The following is a 19462-nucleotide window of genomic DNA, read 5'->3' as shown; positions in this document are numbered from 1 at the left end:
CTTTGAGTGATGATATGATTTCCAACTTAAACGATGGAAAAAATTTATTATCATAAGAAAGTAATTTTTAATATTATTTTTGACTAATTTACCCTAACAAAAGATATACTTGACATATCCCACGAAAGCTGATTAGAAAAAATTTTCAAAAATATATTTTTTCTAATAAATTATATTTTTTCTAATAACTTATTTAAAAAAGGTTTTTATTACAATTGAATAAATGTTTATTGGTTATAAAAATAACAAATTTATTTAATAATTTTTTAAAAAATTATTTTTCATTAAAATTGATTTATGTTTTATAGTTTTCTATAAAATAACATTTAATTGTTTTATAAATTATTGATTCAATAAGTATTAAATTTTTTGCTTTTTTTTGTAAGGTTATTTTAAATATTTTTAATTCTATGATTTATTTATTTATTTTTATATTACTAAACACAGTGGTTTATGATTGCCAATGATTTATAATAAATATAGTAATATAAAATTATTAATGATTAAATCACCTTAGTGATCTTATTACTGTGATAATTAGTTTAGCACTATAATTTTGAAAATGATACAAAACGTTACTTGGGCATGAATTGATTAGTGGCATTCACGTGGATGCCACTTGACATTTATCTAAAAAGGATGAATATTGTTTAAAAAAAAAATTGAAAGGAAAAAATTTTAAAAAATAAAATTTATATTTAGAAAAATAAGTGTAATTTAATAACTTTTTGTTTTTAAAAACAAAAAATAAAAATGTTTATAAAAAAACCACATTTATAAAAGTATAGATGTGATGAAGATGACTCAAAAAAAGTGAACAAAAAATAGGGCTGTAATAAAGAGAAGCATTAAGAAAATGGAAAGTACAAAGCAGTTTGGAGAAGAATCTCGTTCCATCGGGCTTTACATTTTACTTGAAACCAGCAAGATTATAAATGCTATCCATAAAACGTGATTGTGGACAGCCTGTTTCTCTGTAATTAGCTTATAATCACCTGTCTTGTGTTAAACAAGGTTTTGAAAAGGATTTGGTGTCAATTTAGAATCAAACCATATCTTTCAAGTGAATTATGTTAATCAATTATGACAAAGATTTGCCAGCAATCAATTATGAGAGATCTAGGTTCAAGGTTAATGAGATATCAGCTAATGTGAAGAGATTGACAATTTCATATATGACATAATAATATTATACGATAAGATAGTAATATGATTTACAATTTTAGGAAAATTTGTATATTAGTTTAGTAAAAACAAAAATATATATATTGTATTTGATATGTTAACATGAATAATGTTACAATAATTTTTATGTTTTACATATGTTAGACATAAAATATAAGGTAATGTGAAGAGATATGACAAATTTAAATACGATACGATAATATTATATGACGCGAAAGTAATATTATTTAAAATTTTTAAAAAAATTATATATAAATTTAACATAAACAAAAACATGTATTTTGTGTTTGGAATATTCACATAAATTGTAATACAATAAATTTTGTGTCTTACACATAAAATAAATAAATATGAATATTAAAATTGTTAGGTCTAGAACTGAACTGACACATGCTGCCTTTAGAGAGGCTGAGAACATACCCAAGTTTCCCTACTCACCCAACAGCCTCTTGAAAATGACTTATTGTCGCGGAAAGAAAAATGGATCAACCACTAGAGAAAGTTAATTTGTGTTTTCTTGGCTATAACATAAAGTCAGACGAACCCAAGTAATGAATCTGCTGATTTATTCGTTCAAATTGCTTAAAAAACACGTTTCAAAAGCATTAGTTATACGCTAAGTTCTTTAGCTCATCTTTAATCATCTACTTGTATCGACCTAAAAAAAAAAAAATCATCTATTTGTATTTGGAGTTTGTTGGTGAGTGCGAAAAAACTTGCATTGAAGTATTGAACAAGATGATTGAGGACAGAAATGACAAGTCCCTTTGTGAGAAATCTATGAAGATGGTGGTGAACATCCTTAAGCTTTCATCATTTTCTATTGCCAAGATGAGTCTTGGAGCAACCAAAAACCTCACACCTGCAACAGATTCTGATGTGGTTACTGATGAACTGCTGCAGCCTCCATTTTCTGGGAGTCAAAGGTCGGAAAAGCTGCAGAATAGCTCAAAGCCTTATTCGTTCTTGATGCAGCCAGGGGGAGGAAATGAAGCTCTCATGGTTCATGAAGAGAAAAGTGATAGTGAAGGCATGTTTGCCGCCTATATCAGGAAGGTACATGAGAAGAACCGAAGCAATTGGCATGAAGCATCAAAGCTTTCTCCCTTCATATTGCCACCTCCACCCACCCCATTAAGTAGTAAGAAGTAACCATCTTCACCTACTGCACTGAATTCAGTGTCTTCTTTTATCTGCAACTCTGCTGCTTAGTAAATAATAGTACTGTATGTTTCTTACTTGAACATGTTAGCTATTTTCCCTTTGCCTTTTTTTTTAAGTAAAGTTATCTGAAGTCTTGACCCTCTTTGCCATATAATATCCATGATTTCTTCTCATTCTTTTCAAATCCGAACCCGACTTGGCCTAAAATACATCTTTGCTACCCAAAATCTTTTCTATCAGTGTACAGATAATTTCAATTATTTAGTCAACAGATCAGGTTTTCAGGATGATTTTCTTTCTTTCTTTCTTTCTTTCTTCTTTGATAATTTTTTTTGCTAAAATGTTGCAGAAGATAATGTAACCTAATTTTCCCTTCAAATTCATAATTGATTAAGGAAACATTCTTAAAAGCAACTCAAGTTGTAGCCACTTAAACAGCCAAATCTGCATTGTGGACACGTCAGGCTACTAAACAAATGTTACAGTAATTCCCTTTTCCTAATAAACTCAAAATCTTCATCATCTGTATTAAAATCAAACATCATATGAAAAACAGGAGCTAAGAGGGGACTCATGGAATCAAAAACTTATCCATTCAAGACTCTTGAGTGAGTTGGTAAATCAGAAGCAGGGAAAAAGAAGCTGAGAACAAGAGAAAAATGAATAAAATACAAGGTGAAAAGTACAAGGAGAATCTCATTATTAGTCTCTTTGCTTAATAATTAACTCCTTAATCATGTGACTTCCAAAGTGCCAGACTGAGAAACTTGGAACCCATACTCCATGATCGAGCAATATATTTGTCAAAAGGTGTGGCATAAATAAAATCTTGAATATATAATTTTTTTTCGTGTGAAATGGGCCAATCATCTTAATAGGGAACTTTGTGTTTCACATGGACTTAATGTAGTTATTGAAATTTTTTTTAAACAAAAAAGGTCGCAGTCTATAATTATAAATAATGGAAGAGTTGTAGATTTTAAATTTTGAAATTTAGATTTATTAGATATCATTTTTTTTAAAAATACTGTATAAATCAATCGGTTAAACTTAAATTTCGGGTTCAATCATTTAAAAATTTTATTTTCAAAATTTCTTATGTTTAGATTAGTGGCTTTCAAAGCTGATCATGATGATATTTCTGTGCACATAAATTAAATCCCCTTGTCAATGAAGGGAATTTAAAAAAAAAAAAAAAGAAACCTTCATTGAGGGAAGTTTTGTTTGGTAAAGAAAATTTCTCTTTCTCCTTTTGCACTTTAATAAAGCAGGTTCTTGCACAAGAGGAAAACAGATTCAGCTGAATTATATTCATTCAGGACCATCAATTGCTTGGAAAGAAAAGGATCATATCTTTGTCAAATAAACCATTCCACATGTTAGAATCAAAATGCTATCTGCTTTAGTCTTCTTTGAGAATATGGAAAATAGCGACGAAAAATATTTTGCTTACTATTTTTTTTTTTTTTTTTGTAAAATTCAGTTGTAAATCGTAATCTTCAAATATGCATGGTTTTCGAGGTTATGTTGTTCATCCATATGGAAGTAAATTTATAGCTACCTGCTAACAATTATGTGGTCTTTCGAGAAAATGTTAGGTTATTAATTTCAATAATCAAAAATTAATCTTTTATAGCTTTAAATATATATAAAAACAAATTATAGCTACATCAATCCTTCCAAAAGAAGCAATGTGTCAAGTTTAAATGTTTCTTTTTTCTTTTTCGTTTTCCAAACAATTTTCAGAACGGAAGAAAAATATATCAAGGAAGCAGCAATAAGATGTTGAATTGACATATTTTACGAAGTATTTGGAAATCTTAGGTCATGTTATAGACTTGACCAAATTACCATACAACAGGATTTCATGCGCTCTTTTCTCTTTGTTTTTTAGTTTTAGTTACATATTTAATATATGAATTTTGATAAAAATTTATAAATTAATATTTTTAAAAATAAAATATACAATTTGTACAATAAACTTTTAAATTATGTATTATATTAACTCAAATACTAATTTCGCTAATCATTCAACTTATATATTGGCATTTAACAAATATTATTAAGTTATGTATTCACTATATATATTACCAACATCTTTTTTAATATAAATTAAAAGAATAAATTTATTTTTTTTGTGAATTGTAAGAATTATTTAATATCGATCAATTATTATTTGTCACGTGAAATCCATACGACATTCAAATAATATTTTTACAAAATATTTAATATTTTATTTAATAAATAATATACATATAATAAAATTATTTTGATTAAATACTATATACCTGAGTTGAATGAACAATATTAAAAATTGAATTAAAATCATATATTATTTAAAAATTTAAAATACAAATTATATATTTTATTTCTTTAAAAGTCAATTTAAATACCAAAAATATTATAGATTCTTTTCTTTCTCGTTTAATGACACTTACAATGTCAAAATGTTTATTTCTACACTTTGGGCATTTGGCTCTTCAAAGCCAATTTGGAAACTTTTTTTTTGTCCATCCCGTGAATAATCAATTGTTTATCTCTACATGCTTTTTTTTTTTCCAGCTTCTTCTTCGTATGTAAATTTGACAATTTAAAAGATAAAAATGGTGATACATTATAAATATGATATAAAATAATATGATTTAAAATTTTAATAATAATTATATATAAAATTAATAAATTAAAAAATATATTTTATATTTTATATCAATACGAATTATAATATATAATTTTCGTATAAAATATGATATAAATATATATTTTAATATTTTACATTATAAATATATAAATTATCAAATTTAAATCAAATTTTATCTTATACATGATCATTTTTTACTTTTTTTTTTTTCCTAATGAAGCGTAAAACTAATTTATAAGTCTTCATAATTTTAAACCACTAAAAACGTGTGGCTACAAATCATTGGAAATAGGAAGGAAAATTCAAATCTGATTCTTTGAATAAAGAATTCGTACAACTATTATAGTATTATTATTGTTGAACCGAATGTTCGGTTGCATTGTTGCTATAATTATACAAGGTTCACGCTTGAAACGGGTTGATTTTTATTTTTAGTATGATTTAAAGTTTAGTTTGGATGCATGAAAAAAATTTTTCATCATATTGAGATTTGTATTTTATGACTGAATCCGACAAGATGAGAGAGCTCTAACCATGGCATCCATATGTCCAAATTAAGCCTGATTAAGGAAAATCGCATCAGCAGACGAAAAAAAAATCTCCAACCATCAAATTTCCAACCAAGCAATCTCCTGTTAAATTAGATGCTATAGTAAAATTATTCACCGGCTATTTTAACAATTGCAATGCCTAGTTTTTCGAAAACTACTGGCAAAAAGAAGCTTGTGTTTCTGCCAACATTTATTTCCTCCTTAAACAACATAAAACCTCGGACGTAAAAAAGCTATCCACGATGAACAAACATCATTAAACAAAACCAAACCCACTTACAGACTGCGGTGATGAGTCATAAGTCATGAAATGAAAGGCTGTCTATCTGGGGATACTAATGTAACATGCATGACAGGACTGCTACCAATTTCTGTCCTCGAATATTTATTTGTATGCAAAAGGCCCCCACAGAAATCAACCAACCGTCCTTTGCCTGTCTCTAAATTCAAAGGTTAATGTTTATGAATTATTGTAAAATATTTAATATAAATTTTGAATTTTAATAATATTAAAATTAATCTTTAAATTATAAATTTTTAGCATAATTAATTTTAAATAATGATATATACTTAATAAATAATTTTTTAAATATCACATTAATTAATAAATTTATAATATAAATATCATATTAAAAATTTTTAAAATTTAAATATTTTATAAAATATTTTATTATAATTAAAAATGATTTTAACATATTAATCCTAAATCCAAAAGAAAGGTCTGCCATATAGCCGGGCATTAAATTTACAACTATCTGACATCCATTTAATAAGGGCTTTATTCAACAACTCCAATTCACAAAATTAGTGAAAAAGAGAAAGAGGTAAAAATTTTTGTCTGGTTCACAAACTGAAATTTCACCAATAATCCAGCATGATATTTCTTTTGTTTTTCTGTGGTTCCCTCACAAAGCCAAAAAACCAATAGAAAGTCATAAGAGTAGACCCACCAAGATTGCAAGATCAGTAATGAATAGTGGCAGCACTTGTTATTTTCAGTTATATTGTCAGGTAGCAGCGCAAAAATAGACAAATGAACAACAATTAAACATTATAGCAACAGAAAACAAAAAATGCATCAACGCATGACAGTTTTTTTTTTTTTTTTTTTAATTTTTTTTCCTGTTTTACGTAGCCCGGTGAAATTCCGTTTCCCGTGAAAGCTGTGACCATTGCACCGATTATCCGTTTGGACGATCAATTTGTAATGCAAAAATCAGTTTTTAATGATAGGAGGTTTTGAGTCCAGTGACCCAATTTCTGTTTGGTATTTTTATTTTACTGTTTTGCCTTTGCAATTATATGAAAGAGACAATAATTTTTTTATAATTTAATTTTTTAAAAATTCTTTTATTTAAAAATTATAAAATAATTTTTTTAATTTATATAACTAAAATATTATTTAATATGTTAGTATTATTTTATTAATAAAATTATTATTTACCATAAGAATAATTTAATAAAATTTTATTTATTAATTTCATAAATTTTAAATAATTTAAATTTAGTATTACATATAAATTTTAATCTAATACTTTTAATAAACATTTTTTTCTCATTCCAATTTATCTTATCGTCTTTACTATATTTACACTTAAACACATATATGATTTTAATTTTATTATTATAATAATTAATCTCACCTCCACCGTTATTTTTAATCTCATTAGAATAAATTTTATCGTCATTCTAAATAAATCCTTAGTTTGCACATAAAAACAAAGGTTTCAAATCCAATCACCTAATTTTACCTTTATTTTTGTTTTTGTTATATTCCCTGCATAATTATACCAAATAATGCATTATATGATAATAGGTACATTATCTAATGAAAGGTGCACTAACACAATAATAAATTTTTTTTTTTAATTCTTAGAATTTTTTAATTTTTCTTGTAATGCTATATGGCATTAATTGAATTTTTTAATATGTGTAAATTTTTTTTAGATATTTATATTATGTCAATAAGTTAACTATCGGTTTTAGTTCGAGTTATCAAAGTGATTACTAGAATGAGAGTTGTAGTAACAAATTAACAATTTTATTTTTTTCTAGATACTAAATTGACAAAAAATTTATAATACATAAGCCAAATGAGAATTTAACCCTAAAATAAAACTATCTGTTTTTTTCTTTTTTTGGTAAGATGGAAATAAAACTATCCTATGCTTATACTATTAGTGAACCAAAACGTAATGATAGCGTAAGTCACTATTATTTCATTAATCAAAAGACACTTTTTGTTTGCTTATAATTAATTATCAATTTTCGGGTTGATGCAACACATAACAATATAGAAAGGTTAGTACTATGCAAAATTCTCGATAGAAATAGAGAAGTTTTCAACATTCATTCTTCTAAGAAGTTTCCTTGCAAAACATGAAATTTAAACTGTGAAAATTGAATTATTTTTGAATATATGATTTTGTTCTAAACTGATCAATCAAATTTAACGTTTCAACTTTATACTTAAAAAAGCAATTTATTTTATTTTCGCAAATTTTGCTACACATATACATATATATATATTTTACCATAATAATAATAATAATAATAATAATAATAAAACGTCGCTTTTTTGCTTAATTTTATCCTTCTCAAGCAACACTGATGATGCTATTGCTATCTCCATTGCTGAAGCTTGGCATCACCCGAAGTGTAGAACGTCTCGAAGATGAAGAATCCATTTGATCAGATTGCAAAGACAGCTTGAGTGACACTGGCGAAGGATCCATGACTGAATTCAAGTTCAAGCAAAGATCAGATGCCTGAGGAGCAGGGGAAATAGGGACCGAGCAGATAAGCTTTGCTGCTGCATTATTATTCGATTGGTTCCCATGTCCTAATGTCAGATTTTCCGTTGGATTCTCAATTGGAACCGGTTGAACTACCCGATTAACAGTAATAGGAAAAGCCGCCGGTATCATGGGAAACCCATTAGTTTCAGGTGGCTGAGATGCGTTCTCTTGTCGATGAACTTGCTCTTCTTCCATTGGAAGTGCTGCTACCTAACCATAGATTACAGTATCAAAATAAAGGCCAGTAATTTATGAAAAATATTTCTACACTACATGCGACAATTTGAAATAAAGTCTTTAATCAGTTATTAGCCTAATTCTAATAAAATAAATCAAAATTAGATTTTTCTTATCAAATATTCGTCTTTCTATCAATCCAGCTAATCGGAGTTAAAGTCTCAAGATTCAATCGATCAAACTTTTTTTTTTGTTTTTAATTTTTAGAGAAAAGAAAAGGTGTTGAGAAAAGAGATAGGTATAATAGTAAAGAATAATACCGAACCGGTGGTGATATCGAAGAGGCTAGATCTACGACGGCGGCGATTGTGATTGTTTCGTCGGAGAAAGTATTTCTGAGCATGGCTCGCCACTTGTGTCGGCGTTCGAGTCTTAACGAAGTTTCTAGAAATCCCTCTCCAATCCCCTTTACCTACTTTTTGCAATCCTAACAGAAACAGCTTGTGCTCTTTCTCCGTCCACGGCACACCTAAATTTCATTTTTTTTCAAAAAAAAAAAAGCAAAATCAAATAAAAATGAAATCAGAAATTAGAAATTAGAAAAGCGAAAGAAAAAAGGTAAAAATCTAAAAATTATATATACAAAGAACCTCGTTTGCGCTCGCGATTTCCGATGGAGTGGGGAACGGCATCGTCAGCGGAGGCGTAACCGGCGGTGACGTTATCATTGTTATTGTTGTTATTTTTGTTGTTATTGTTAGATTCAGGAGGCTGTTCGTATTGAGAAAGATTGTTCATACTAACACTTTTCCTCATCGAATCAACCACCACTCTGACTCCGAAAAGCATGATCTCTCCCCTGCCGCCGCCTTTCTCAGTGGAAATGGCTGTGGAGAAAGAGGCTGAGGGGCACGTGGCAGGCGGCATTCTCTTTTTCCGGTTTTTTTACTGTAGAAGAATATGAATTTATAGGCCGTACAAGATGAAAGAGAGAAATGGGAAAGAACGGACATGGTGGGAAGTCGCGTGAAGCATATATATAGGGTAAGGTGGGTGCTAAGTTACGGAAACTGTTTTCCATGCGCGGAAAATTACGTGGCGTTTAATGGTTGGTAAATCGGTTGGTGAATCTGTTTTATATATTTGTTACTCTGTCCGTTTATCAAATCTCTGAAAAGATAATGGGGAGGCTGGCTTAGCGGGCTTTCTTATGGTACTTCGCGGTAATACTCTGGATAATAATGCTGCAAGGTTGTAAAATTAAATTGTTTTTAACTATTCGCATATACAAATTTTAAATTTTATAAATGAAATTAAAATTTTATCTGTCTTTTAATATAATTTATTTTATAAAATTATTATTGTATACACTAACTATAGAATTTTTAAACGAGATTAAAAAAAATCCTATCATGATTTTTTGTTATATATTAATTTATTATTTTTCAAATATATCACATTAAATATGTGATAATTCTATAATTTCAGTGATGAAATTTAAAATCTCTACAAACTGCATATTATATCATTTTTATTTATTGTATTATCTTTAAGATATACTTTAATGGGATATTTGGCAATCTTTTAATTTCTCCATTAGAGATATATTAGATAATTTCTCTTATCTTTTTTTTTTTTTAATTTTGCTTTTTTTTGCTCAAAAAATATAGTTTTTTTTTAAAGTAGAATATAAAGATTTCATTGCAAACGTAATCAGCAGCAATAACATCATGGTTGAAAGGTGGGCATTCCCCTGTCCAGATCACTGTGTTTTCTAGGCTAAGTGCATTTCTTGTTAGGGCATGAGCAGCTCCATTTGCTTTCCTCCTTACATGGGCCACTTTAACAAATTCCAACCTGTCCCAGATTATGTGTACGTTCGCTACTATATTCCCTATCAGAGACAAATCCCTTGTTCTTGGATTGATGCTATTGATTACTTGGATAGAGTCCCCCTCTATGATGACACAAGGGAGGCACATTTCTTCAGCTAGCTTGAAGGCTTGGACTGCTGCTCTGGCTTCTACCAATAAGGGGTCACACGCATCTTCCATTTTTGCTACAGAAGCCACCGCACAATGTCCTCCATGGTCTCGTATTACCACACCAGTGCAACCTCCACTCCCATGCGCTTTAAGGCTCCCATCGAAATCTACTTTGAAGCTGCCATAAGGTGGTGGCTGCCAATGAACCTCCTCATCCACATCCTCTCGTTCTGTCCTTGCATTGGCTAGCCTGTATTCCTCCAAATAATCCTTAGCAATATTTGCGTGTCTGTGGGACCTCGTTTTACTGCATTCTTGACTTCCATATTTCGACTGTGCCAAATTGCCCAAGCTACAACCAGTACCATTTCCAAACTATCATTTCCAATCTCTTCTACAATCCTAGCCAAATACCCGCGTTGCTGTCCTGGAATCACATTTTTCCACCTGTTTAAATAGTCGTACAGTACCATACTGCCTTAGCATGCTCACACTCCCATAATGCATGTATTACCGTCTCATCCTCCTAGTCGCATCTCAAACAAACCGGACTGACCGCAATATTTCTCCTTCGCAGGTTGCTTAAAACTGGTATATAACCATTATTTAGCTTCCATCCAAAGATCTGGTTCTTGCTTGGGATTCTTCTTTTCCAAAGGTTGTTTTTTTTTTTTTTCAGAATCTCATCTTAACCTCATTGCATGGTTAGTCTCCTTGATTGTGTACCTCTCCCATTTCCGTGCATAGAAGGCGGTAGAAAGTTCAATAAAATAATAATAATAATAATAATAATAAATAAATAAATAAATGAAACGAATAATAAAGAAAACAAAAATAGAAAGTTCAATAAAATAATTATTTTCATAGGGTTTTAATAAATTTAACAATCGAGACTTTTTAAAAAAACGAATGGATTTCTTAAATATTTTTAAAGTGAGAAAATTTTTAAAAAATTTATCAAAACGATGAAAAAATCTTATGAAAAATTTTAATATTTAAATAATTAAAAATTTAGAAAAACAAAAAACCATTTAATTAAAACCATTTTAGGATAACAAAAGATTATTTGATATTGTATTTAGACAGGCTATGAGATGCTAGTGTTTTCACATGCATAATCATACTTTTAAATTTAATTGTATAACATATACCAAAATTTATCTTTTTTTTAAAAATCTTAGTCAGATTTAAGATTTCTTCAAAATTAATAATTTTAACTTGATAGTCAATCACATTTCAATAAAAAAAAAATAGTGATTACTGCTGATTTTTTGATTTTTTTTAACAATTGGACCAATAATTGGACCAATAGGTTATGATAATTGATTGTTGAAAAACCATGGTGATCCATCCAAGACTCTTTTCTTGTCTGCCATGATTGAGAATTTAAAAAGGAAAAAAATTGTCCTCCAAATCTATTACTTTATTTTAACCATTCCTTTTATTGCCTCCCTGTTGAAAGATCACTTGGTTAGGAGTTTTCCTACAAGCCAGTTTTTACCAATGTCAATCTTATCCCCTGTTGCAGGTCCTTCTATCACAGCATGATCTTTTTCCTCCTCTGTTTGCCTCAAATGTTAACATAATCCATCCAGTTCATCCTTCATTCCCTTTGTATCATTGACTGGGACTACTCCATGACTTAAAAAACAAGTTACTAAATCCCAAAAACCACCTAATCCAGACGAGCTTAAAGTAATAAAATTCTTGTATCAAAACAAGACTTAAACACTTCCGCAGAGACTTGATCTCCGATAGGACTTTCTTGGAAAACCTATTAAGTGGACAACCAGTGGTAGGAATTAAAAGGTCAAATTTTTTATTTTAAAGTTGAAAAGAAAAAAAATTAAAGGAAGGCGATCATTATTCAATGTTCATAACGAACCTAGACTGCAAAATAGCCTTTATGCATTCTTTATGAGATTGCTAATTATTTTGGCTTTCATGCAACTTGTTAACAGTTCAATAAGATTTGATAGTGATGTTCTATCAGTCAGTCACAGCGCTGAAATTATTTGATTAATATTTGGAAAACTAAATCAACTAATCTAATTTGATTTGAATGGGCTTGGTTTGAAAATTAAAAAATTTTGGTTTGATTTAAAAAGCTAACCGAATTAAAATTTTGGTTTCAATTTGATTCGGTATTATTTTAAATTTAATTGAAATGAAAAATCAAATTAAAAATAAATAATATAATGATATTTAAATTATATAAATATTTTTTATATAAAAAAGGTTATAAATTTTAGATGACGAAGAAATTATGGATATTCGGATTTAAATTCTAAATTTATTGATGTTAATTTTTAAAAGTAATTGTATCAATCAATTAAATTAAAGTTTAAATTTATATTACATAAATATTTTATATTTTGTTTGTATAAGTTTTTATATATTAATATTTTTATCTAAAATATATATACTCATTTTAATTTAAGCATTCTCTAAAAAATTAATCTTATGCATAAACTATCTTTAAGGCTCTAACTCTAATCTTTCTTCTCTAAAAATCAATGCCCTATCCTCTATTTTTTTTTTCAGTGACAGATTTTGACTTTTAATTTTGAGGAGGTCAAAATAATATTTTATAATAATTTTTTTTCAAAATATATCAAATCTATCAGTAATAAAAAAAGATACAAACATATAATAACAAAACTTACAATTATAAATATACTAATATGTAAATATATATAACAAAATAAACATATTAAACAATTGATGTCGCAATTTTTTATTATAAATCACTAACAATATTCTTTATAAAAATAAAATCGTTATTTTTTTTACAATATTAACATATTATTTTATCATATTTAATATTTAAAGTATTAAAATGAAAAAGTTAAAAAATATATTTTTTAAATAAATTAAATTTTAAAACAATAAAGTAAAGACTTTGATCATAAATTAAAATCTTCTAATTCTTTACATGGTATTCTTACATTATGAAAAATAAAATTATATTTAAACTAATCATATTAATTGTTTTGACGTGTAATAATTTTCAAATAAAATGAGCATGCAAAATATAATAAAAAAAATTATTGAAAAAATGAATCACAGTTGAATATTTGTCAAATTGGTTTTAGTTATTATAATACTTGCATATATATTAAACTTAAGTTTACATGTTTGTAAAAATAAGTGTTGACAAATTTGTTCTTTTTAAATTAAAAATTATTTATAATAAGTAAAAATAAGTTAAAGAATTATATATATTTAAATTAACGTTGTAATATTTAGATAAAATTAATTTTTTGTAATATATATTCAATATAAATACATAAAATAAATAATAATATATATCAATACAATAAATTTAAGTTTGAGGAGGCCAAACTAATTTTTTTATAAAAAAATTTCAAAATTATTATAAGAATAACATATCTATAAAAAAAATTTGTAAAGTTTTTGGGGGGCCATGGTCCCCTTGGTTCTTTAAACTGTCCGCTAATGATTCTCTCAAAATGAAAATTGAAGATTTATTTGGAAACAAGCCCTCTTCAAGTTTCAACACTAATTCATTCTTATTTGTGAGTGATTAAAAATAATTTTTTAAAAAAGACAATGTATACAAGAAAGTGCGGGGAGAATTTACAGGACAATAATATCTTATAAAATACTCTTTTTTTTATTTGAAGTGAAATGAATCAAGTCAACATAATTTGCACCTCCTAAAATTCGTCTTTAATTTGTTTTTTAATAATATTCTGAATGATCAAATTATAATATGATTTTTAAATTTAAAATTTTTTTAATATAATTCTTAAATTATGAATTTATTAAATAAATTTATACTTATCATAGTAATTAATTTTAAATGATGACTCATAATATATAAATAATCTTTTAACTACCACATCAGTTAATAAATTCATAATTTATATATCATATTAGGGATTTTTAAAATTCAAATATCACATAAAATATTTCATTATAATTTATAATCATTTGTTAAAAAACTAACAATTATTCCAAGTTCTTTTAGCTATTTACTAAAAATATTATTCAAGTCACCAGATTCAATAGTTAAGGTCTCTATTCTTCTTTATACAAGTCAAGCTTGCTTTTATTGAGTGACTCAATTTTTACTTTATTTATTCTCACTCTCCATTTATTTTTTTCGTTATTTTTGGAGTCCGATTTAAGAGCTGTTACCGTACCTGAAGAGCTCTCGCCATACCGATATTTGTGTTGTATAATCAAACCATTATCGTGGCAAAGTCTAGTCGAGTTAATTGAGAAGGCGATATTACTTAAGATTCCAGCTTAAGAGTTATTAGTTGGAATGTTAACATGAATAGAATCAGATTTATGAAAAGAAAAAGTTCTTTTTTGAATTTGAATGAACATCTTTATGAATTAGGTAATGAAAGGCATTAGTAGCAATATTTTTGTTTCAAAAATTTAATTTGTATTAGAAATTTAGAAAGATGGTGGTGGAGTATGGACCGCCCACATCGCATATTCGGCTATAGTACAATGAGAGAAAGAATAAACTATCTTTTTTTATTTGATTATATCTTAACATGGGGGGTTCCCTTTGCTGTATAATTGCCATTGATGGTGGGGTGCATCTTGGATGATAAGCCAAAGATAATGTTTTTGTGGGTTTCCTCCATTACCTTCACAGATAATGTTTTTGTAGGTTTCCACCTTCACTCTAATATTTTCCTCAACCAATCTTCACTTTCTTTTCTTTTTGAAAGAAATCATAACATGAAATGATGAGTGAAATTATGCTGTTCTTCATAGGGCTTCTTAGCACTTGAAAAGTTAGGAATCCTTTTCCATCACTTCAATCACTTGTCCTACATTTTAATTGATTAACGGTCCATTTGAGAGTGGATGGTCCAATTATGAAATGCATTTTTGATGTGATGAAACTATACGAGCTAACGGAAATAAATATCGGATTTAAGTTTGTTTTGTTTTAAGCTAGTTTCAGTACTATTTGTTCTGTTTTCTTTGCAATCCACTGTTTAAGTTTACATCCTCTATTTATATAATTGGCACTTCTAATATTTGCATAATTAGATCCCATTTATAAATGATTAACATTTTTTTGGATATGATGTCCAAATAATACAGCTTTTCTCTAATCTATTTATTAAAATCTATAACGCTTAAACTAAGATCATATATAATTATAAAAACAATTTATTTTTCATAGGAAGATCCAAGCCACAATCATATACAATTAAAGTTTCAATTCGGCTATCTTAACTATCATGACAATTTTTTTTTTGGCAATGAGAGGTTTTTCGGCTTACTCAATATTCCTTTTTTCAGGCCAATTCAAGCAAATTTGTTTATGTTAAGCTTAACAAAATTATAAAAAATGACTTTTCAATGATTTTTAACAAATTCAAACTCAAACAATTCAGAGAGGAATATATTCTATTTACAGTTTGAGCCAAACATATCTTGGTAACTATCATGACTTATTTTTCCAAATCTTAACTATGACTTAAAATTACCTTTTGCAACAATCTTATATAAATATATAAAAACTAAAATTTTTGGTAAAAAAAGAAAATGTCTAATGTGGATAGCCTATGATATTAACACATGGACAACTTTTATCAATCGCCACGTGTCCTATATTAATTATATTTATTCATATTTATTTTTTTAAAATTGATATGAATTGATCTGATTTCATAAAAATTTTAAAATATTTCAATGTATTAATTATATTTATTTTCTTTTATATTTTCAATTAACCTAACTTTATTTTTCAATAAAATATCCTAAATTATAAATCAAACCTAAATTAATAATACATTATAATCAAAAAATTTCTTAATAATTCACAAATTTAATAAATGTTATAATTACGGTCATTAAATTTTTTTTTAATGATTCAAAGAACTTCTATTGAAATCTAATAAAAATATTATAAAAAATTTAATAAACACTAAAATATAGTCAAGAGTTGATTCTTTAATAAATTATTTGATACATTCATATTTGATTAAATATGATATCCAACCGAGTAATGGATGTTATTCATGTATAAATATATATATATATATATAAATAATATAATCATATATAATGTTATATTATAGTATAAGTGCTTACTTAATAAGATTTGCTTACATATAATTTTATGTGGACAATTTATATTATTAACAAATAGAATAGTTCTTTAATTGTAATTGACTACCAAATTATCTTATTATTTAAATTTAAAAAATGTTTCAAATCTTAAAAAATCATATTTATTCAATTTTTTTATGCTAAATAATTTATAATCTTTATCTTCATTTAAATGAGATAAGATTATTGAGATCATTCTAATGAAAAAATAAAAATAAAATCTTATTTAAAATTAACTTGAGTTTTTATATATATATATATATATATATATAATATGTACATATTCTTTACCTTGCATTTAAACTATTTACGTACATTGTAAAATAATTTTAAAGTTTTGAACTTTATTTATTTATTATTATTATTATGTAAAGAGTGAATATATTTAAATATTACATTTTTGTTATTATATTTGTAATATATATTTTCAATATTTTTCATTTTAAATTAATTAATTTTTGTATAATAGTTAATAAAACTAAATGCACGCATGAAAGATGTTTATTATTATAATTTCATTATGTACAGTAAATATTAATCAACTTTCACTTTAAATTATTTTTTAGTATATAAATTAAGTTAAGTGTTATAAAAAAGACTTTCTTTAATAGTTAAATAAGACCATGGGTCCATAATAACATATAATACTTATAGTTATTTTCTATTTGCATTACAATAATATGGTTTTGTTTTTAATATTTTCATATGTCCTATGATATATATGGAACAATAGTAATTATCGAAAAAATTCCTTAACAAAATAATTAAGACTAAAATAGGTGAAAAATATATTTTATATAGATGGTGAATTTAAACTTTGGTATGGGGTTAGATTGATATTACGTAGATAAGAGGATAATAATATATGATAAAACATTCATTAACTAAGTAATTAATTTTTAATTAAAATATTGATAAATTTCAAAACAAATTAAATTATTAATGTTTTTTACTATAAGTATGCAAAAAAAAAATTAAAAAACTTCTCTCCAAATTTAAAATCACATATATCTCTTCTATTTTTTTTTTTTTACTTTTCAAATACTTTATTATTAGTTTCTTTTTAAATTCAAAAAACACAAATTACTTTAGGTCTATTAATAATTAATAATATGTGCTACATCATTTTTTTATTATTCAATTTTCCTTTAAGATTTCTATTGTTTTTGTAATTTTATTGTTTATTTTATTTATATGATTTCTTCTTTTGATATTATTTTTATTCAATTATTTTTGTTTGTCACACATTTCTTGATTGATATTTTTTTAGTATTTTGATCAAAATTATAATTTAGTAAAGGTATGTCAATACTTCTTTTATTATTTTGTTGATCATTTAATATTTATGTTCTCCTAAAAAACCAATATTATATTTATATTTAATTCTTTTTTACTTTTTGATCCATATCTAATATTATCTCTTATTTTTCACATTTATTTTCAACATTTTGATCAAGATAGTAATAATATGTTTAGTTTTCTTATGACATGTTAATTGAATATATATATATATATTTATATTTTATATGTCATAAAATTTCAAACTTAGATGTAATTGTAAGAAAAATAAAAATTTTGCAACGTAAATAGATATTTAAATAAATAAAATAATTCGTACATTGCATGGATCACACACTAGTGATAGTAGATATATATATATATTGATGGCCTATAATATTGACATTTATATATTGATGGCCTATAATATTGACATTTGGACAATTTTTATCAATTGCCATGTGTCAAGTATTAATTATATTTATTGATATTTATTTTTCTTTAAATTGATATGAATTGATGTGATTTCATAAAAATTTTAAAATATTTTAACGCATTAATTATATTTATTTTTTTAAAATTTTCAATTGACTTACCTTTTATTTCCAATAAAATATCCTAAATTATAATTCAAAATTAAATCAATGATACATTATAATAAAAAAATTTCTTAATGATACACAGAATTAATGAATACTATAATTACGGTCATTAAACATTTTTTTTAATAATTCAAAGAACTTTTATTAAACTCTAATAAGAAATATTATAAAACATTTAATAAACACTAAAATTATGGTAAAAAATTGATTCCTTAATCAATTATTTAATACATTCATATTTAATTAAATATGACATTCAATTGAGTAATGGATGTTATTCATGTATATATATATATATATATATATATAATAATTTTATATATTTATATAAGATTAATGATATATTATAATGCTAGATCTTTGTTTTTGTTATAAAATCAATTGTACATTATAATGTTAGATTTTATATATATGGGTTGTGATCAATAAGTCATGCATCTCATCTTATCTTATATAAATATATAAAAATAAAAACTTTTGGTAAAAAATGAAAAAAAATCCAATGTGGATAATCTATTTTTTTTATATATGGATTGTTTTGAACAATCACAATGTGTCCTGCATTTAATTGTTTTTATTTGACTTCATATACATTTTATTAATTTAAAAAATATTTGTTTGACTAAATTTGGTTATTTATTTTCTTATAAATATCCAATATTCTTACCTTTTATAAATGTGTTACAATTAAATTACTTTAAATTATTTTCAACCAAATTTAATTCTTAACTTTAAATATCAAACATGTGTACTATAAATAAGAAATATGCTTTGAAAGCATGACTATTTAATGACTGTGATTTTAGTATTTAATTAAGAAATAATTTATGTATTTATTAACCTAAATGAATATATAAGGCATATAATGCTAAAAATTCAAACCTAAAATAAAAGTCTAATTAGTTGGAAACATATTTTTATATTTCTTTCTATGTAAGTATTAATTACAATAGGTATAATTTATTGTCTTACA

General features: G+C 25.7%; 1 protein-coding gene across 1 annotated transcript; it reads right to left on the bottom strand.

Moving 5' to 3' along the window:
* Positions 1-8000: 8000 nt before the first annotated feature.
* LOC111317262 (transcription factor MYB1R1-like) lies at positions 8001-9533 on the bottom strand. The gene is made up of 3 exons (XM_022919719.2): positions 9164-9533; positions 8834-9042; positions 8001-8546 (listed from the first exon to the last, which is right to left on the bottom strand). The coding sequence occupies exons 1-3, from the start codon at positions 9438-9440 to the stop codon at positions 8136-8138; spliced, it is 897 nt and encodes a 298-aa protein (XP_022775454.2). The 5' UTR covers positions 9441-9533; the 3' UTR covers positions 8001-8135.
* Between the last annotated feature and the right edge of the window lie 9929 nt (positions 9534-19462).

The sequence above is a fragment of the Durio zibethinus genome, chromosome 9 (genome assembly GCF_047325235.1).
Source record: "Durio zibethinus cultivar Kanyao isolate XHJ-2024 chromosome 9, ASM4732523v1, whole genome shotgun sequence".
In the NCBI taxonomy this organism is placed as follows: Eukaryota; Viridiplantae; Streptophyta; class Magnoliopsida; order Malvales; family Malvaceae; genus Durio; species Durio zibethinus.
The sequence above is the reverse complement of the archived record's forward strand: the minus strand, read 5'-3'. Positions and strand labels throughout refer to the sequence as shown.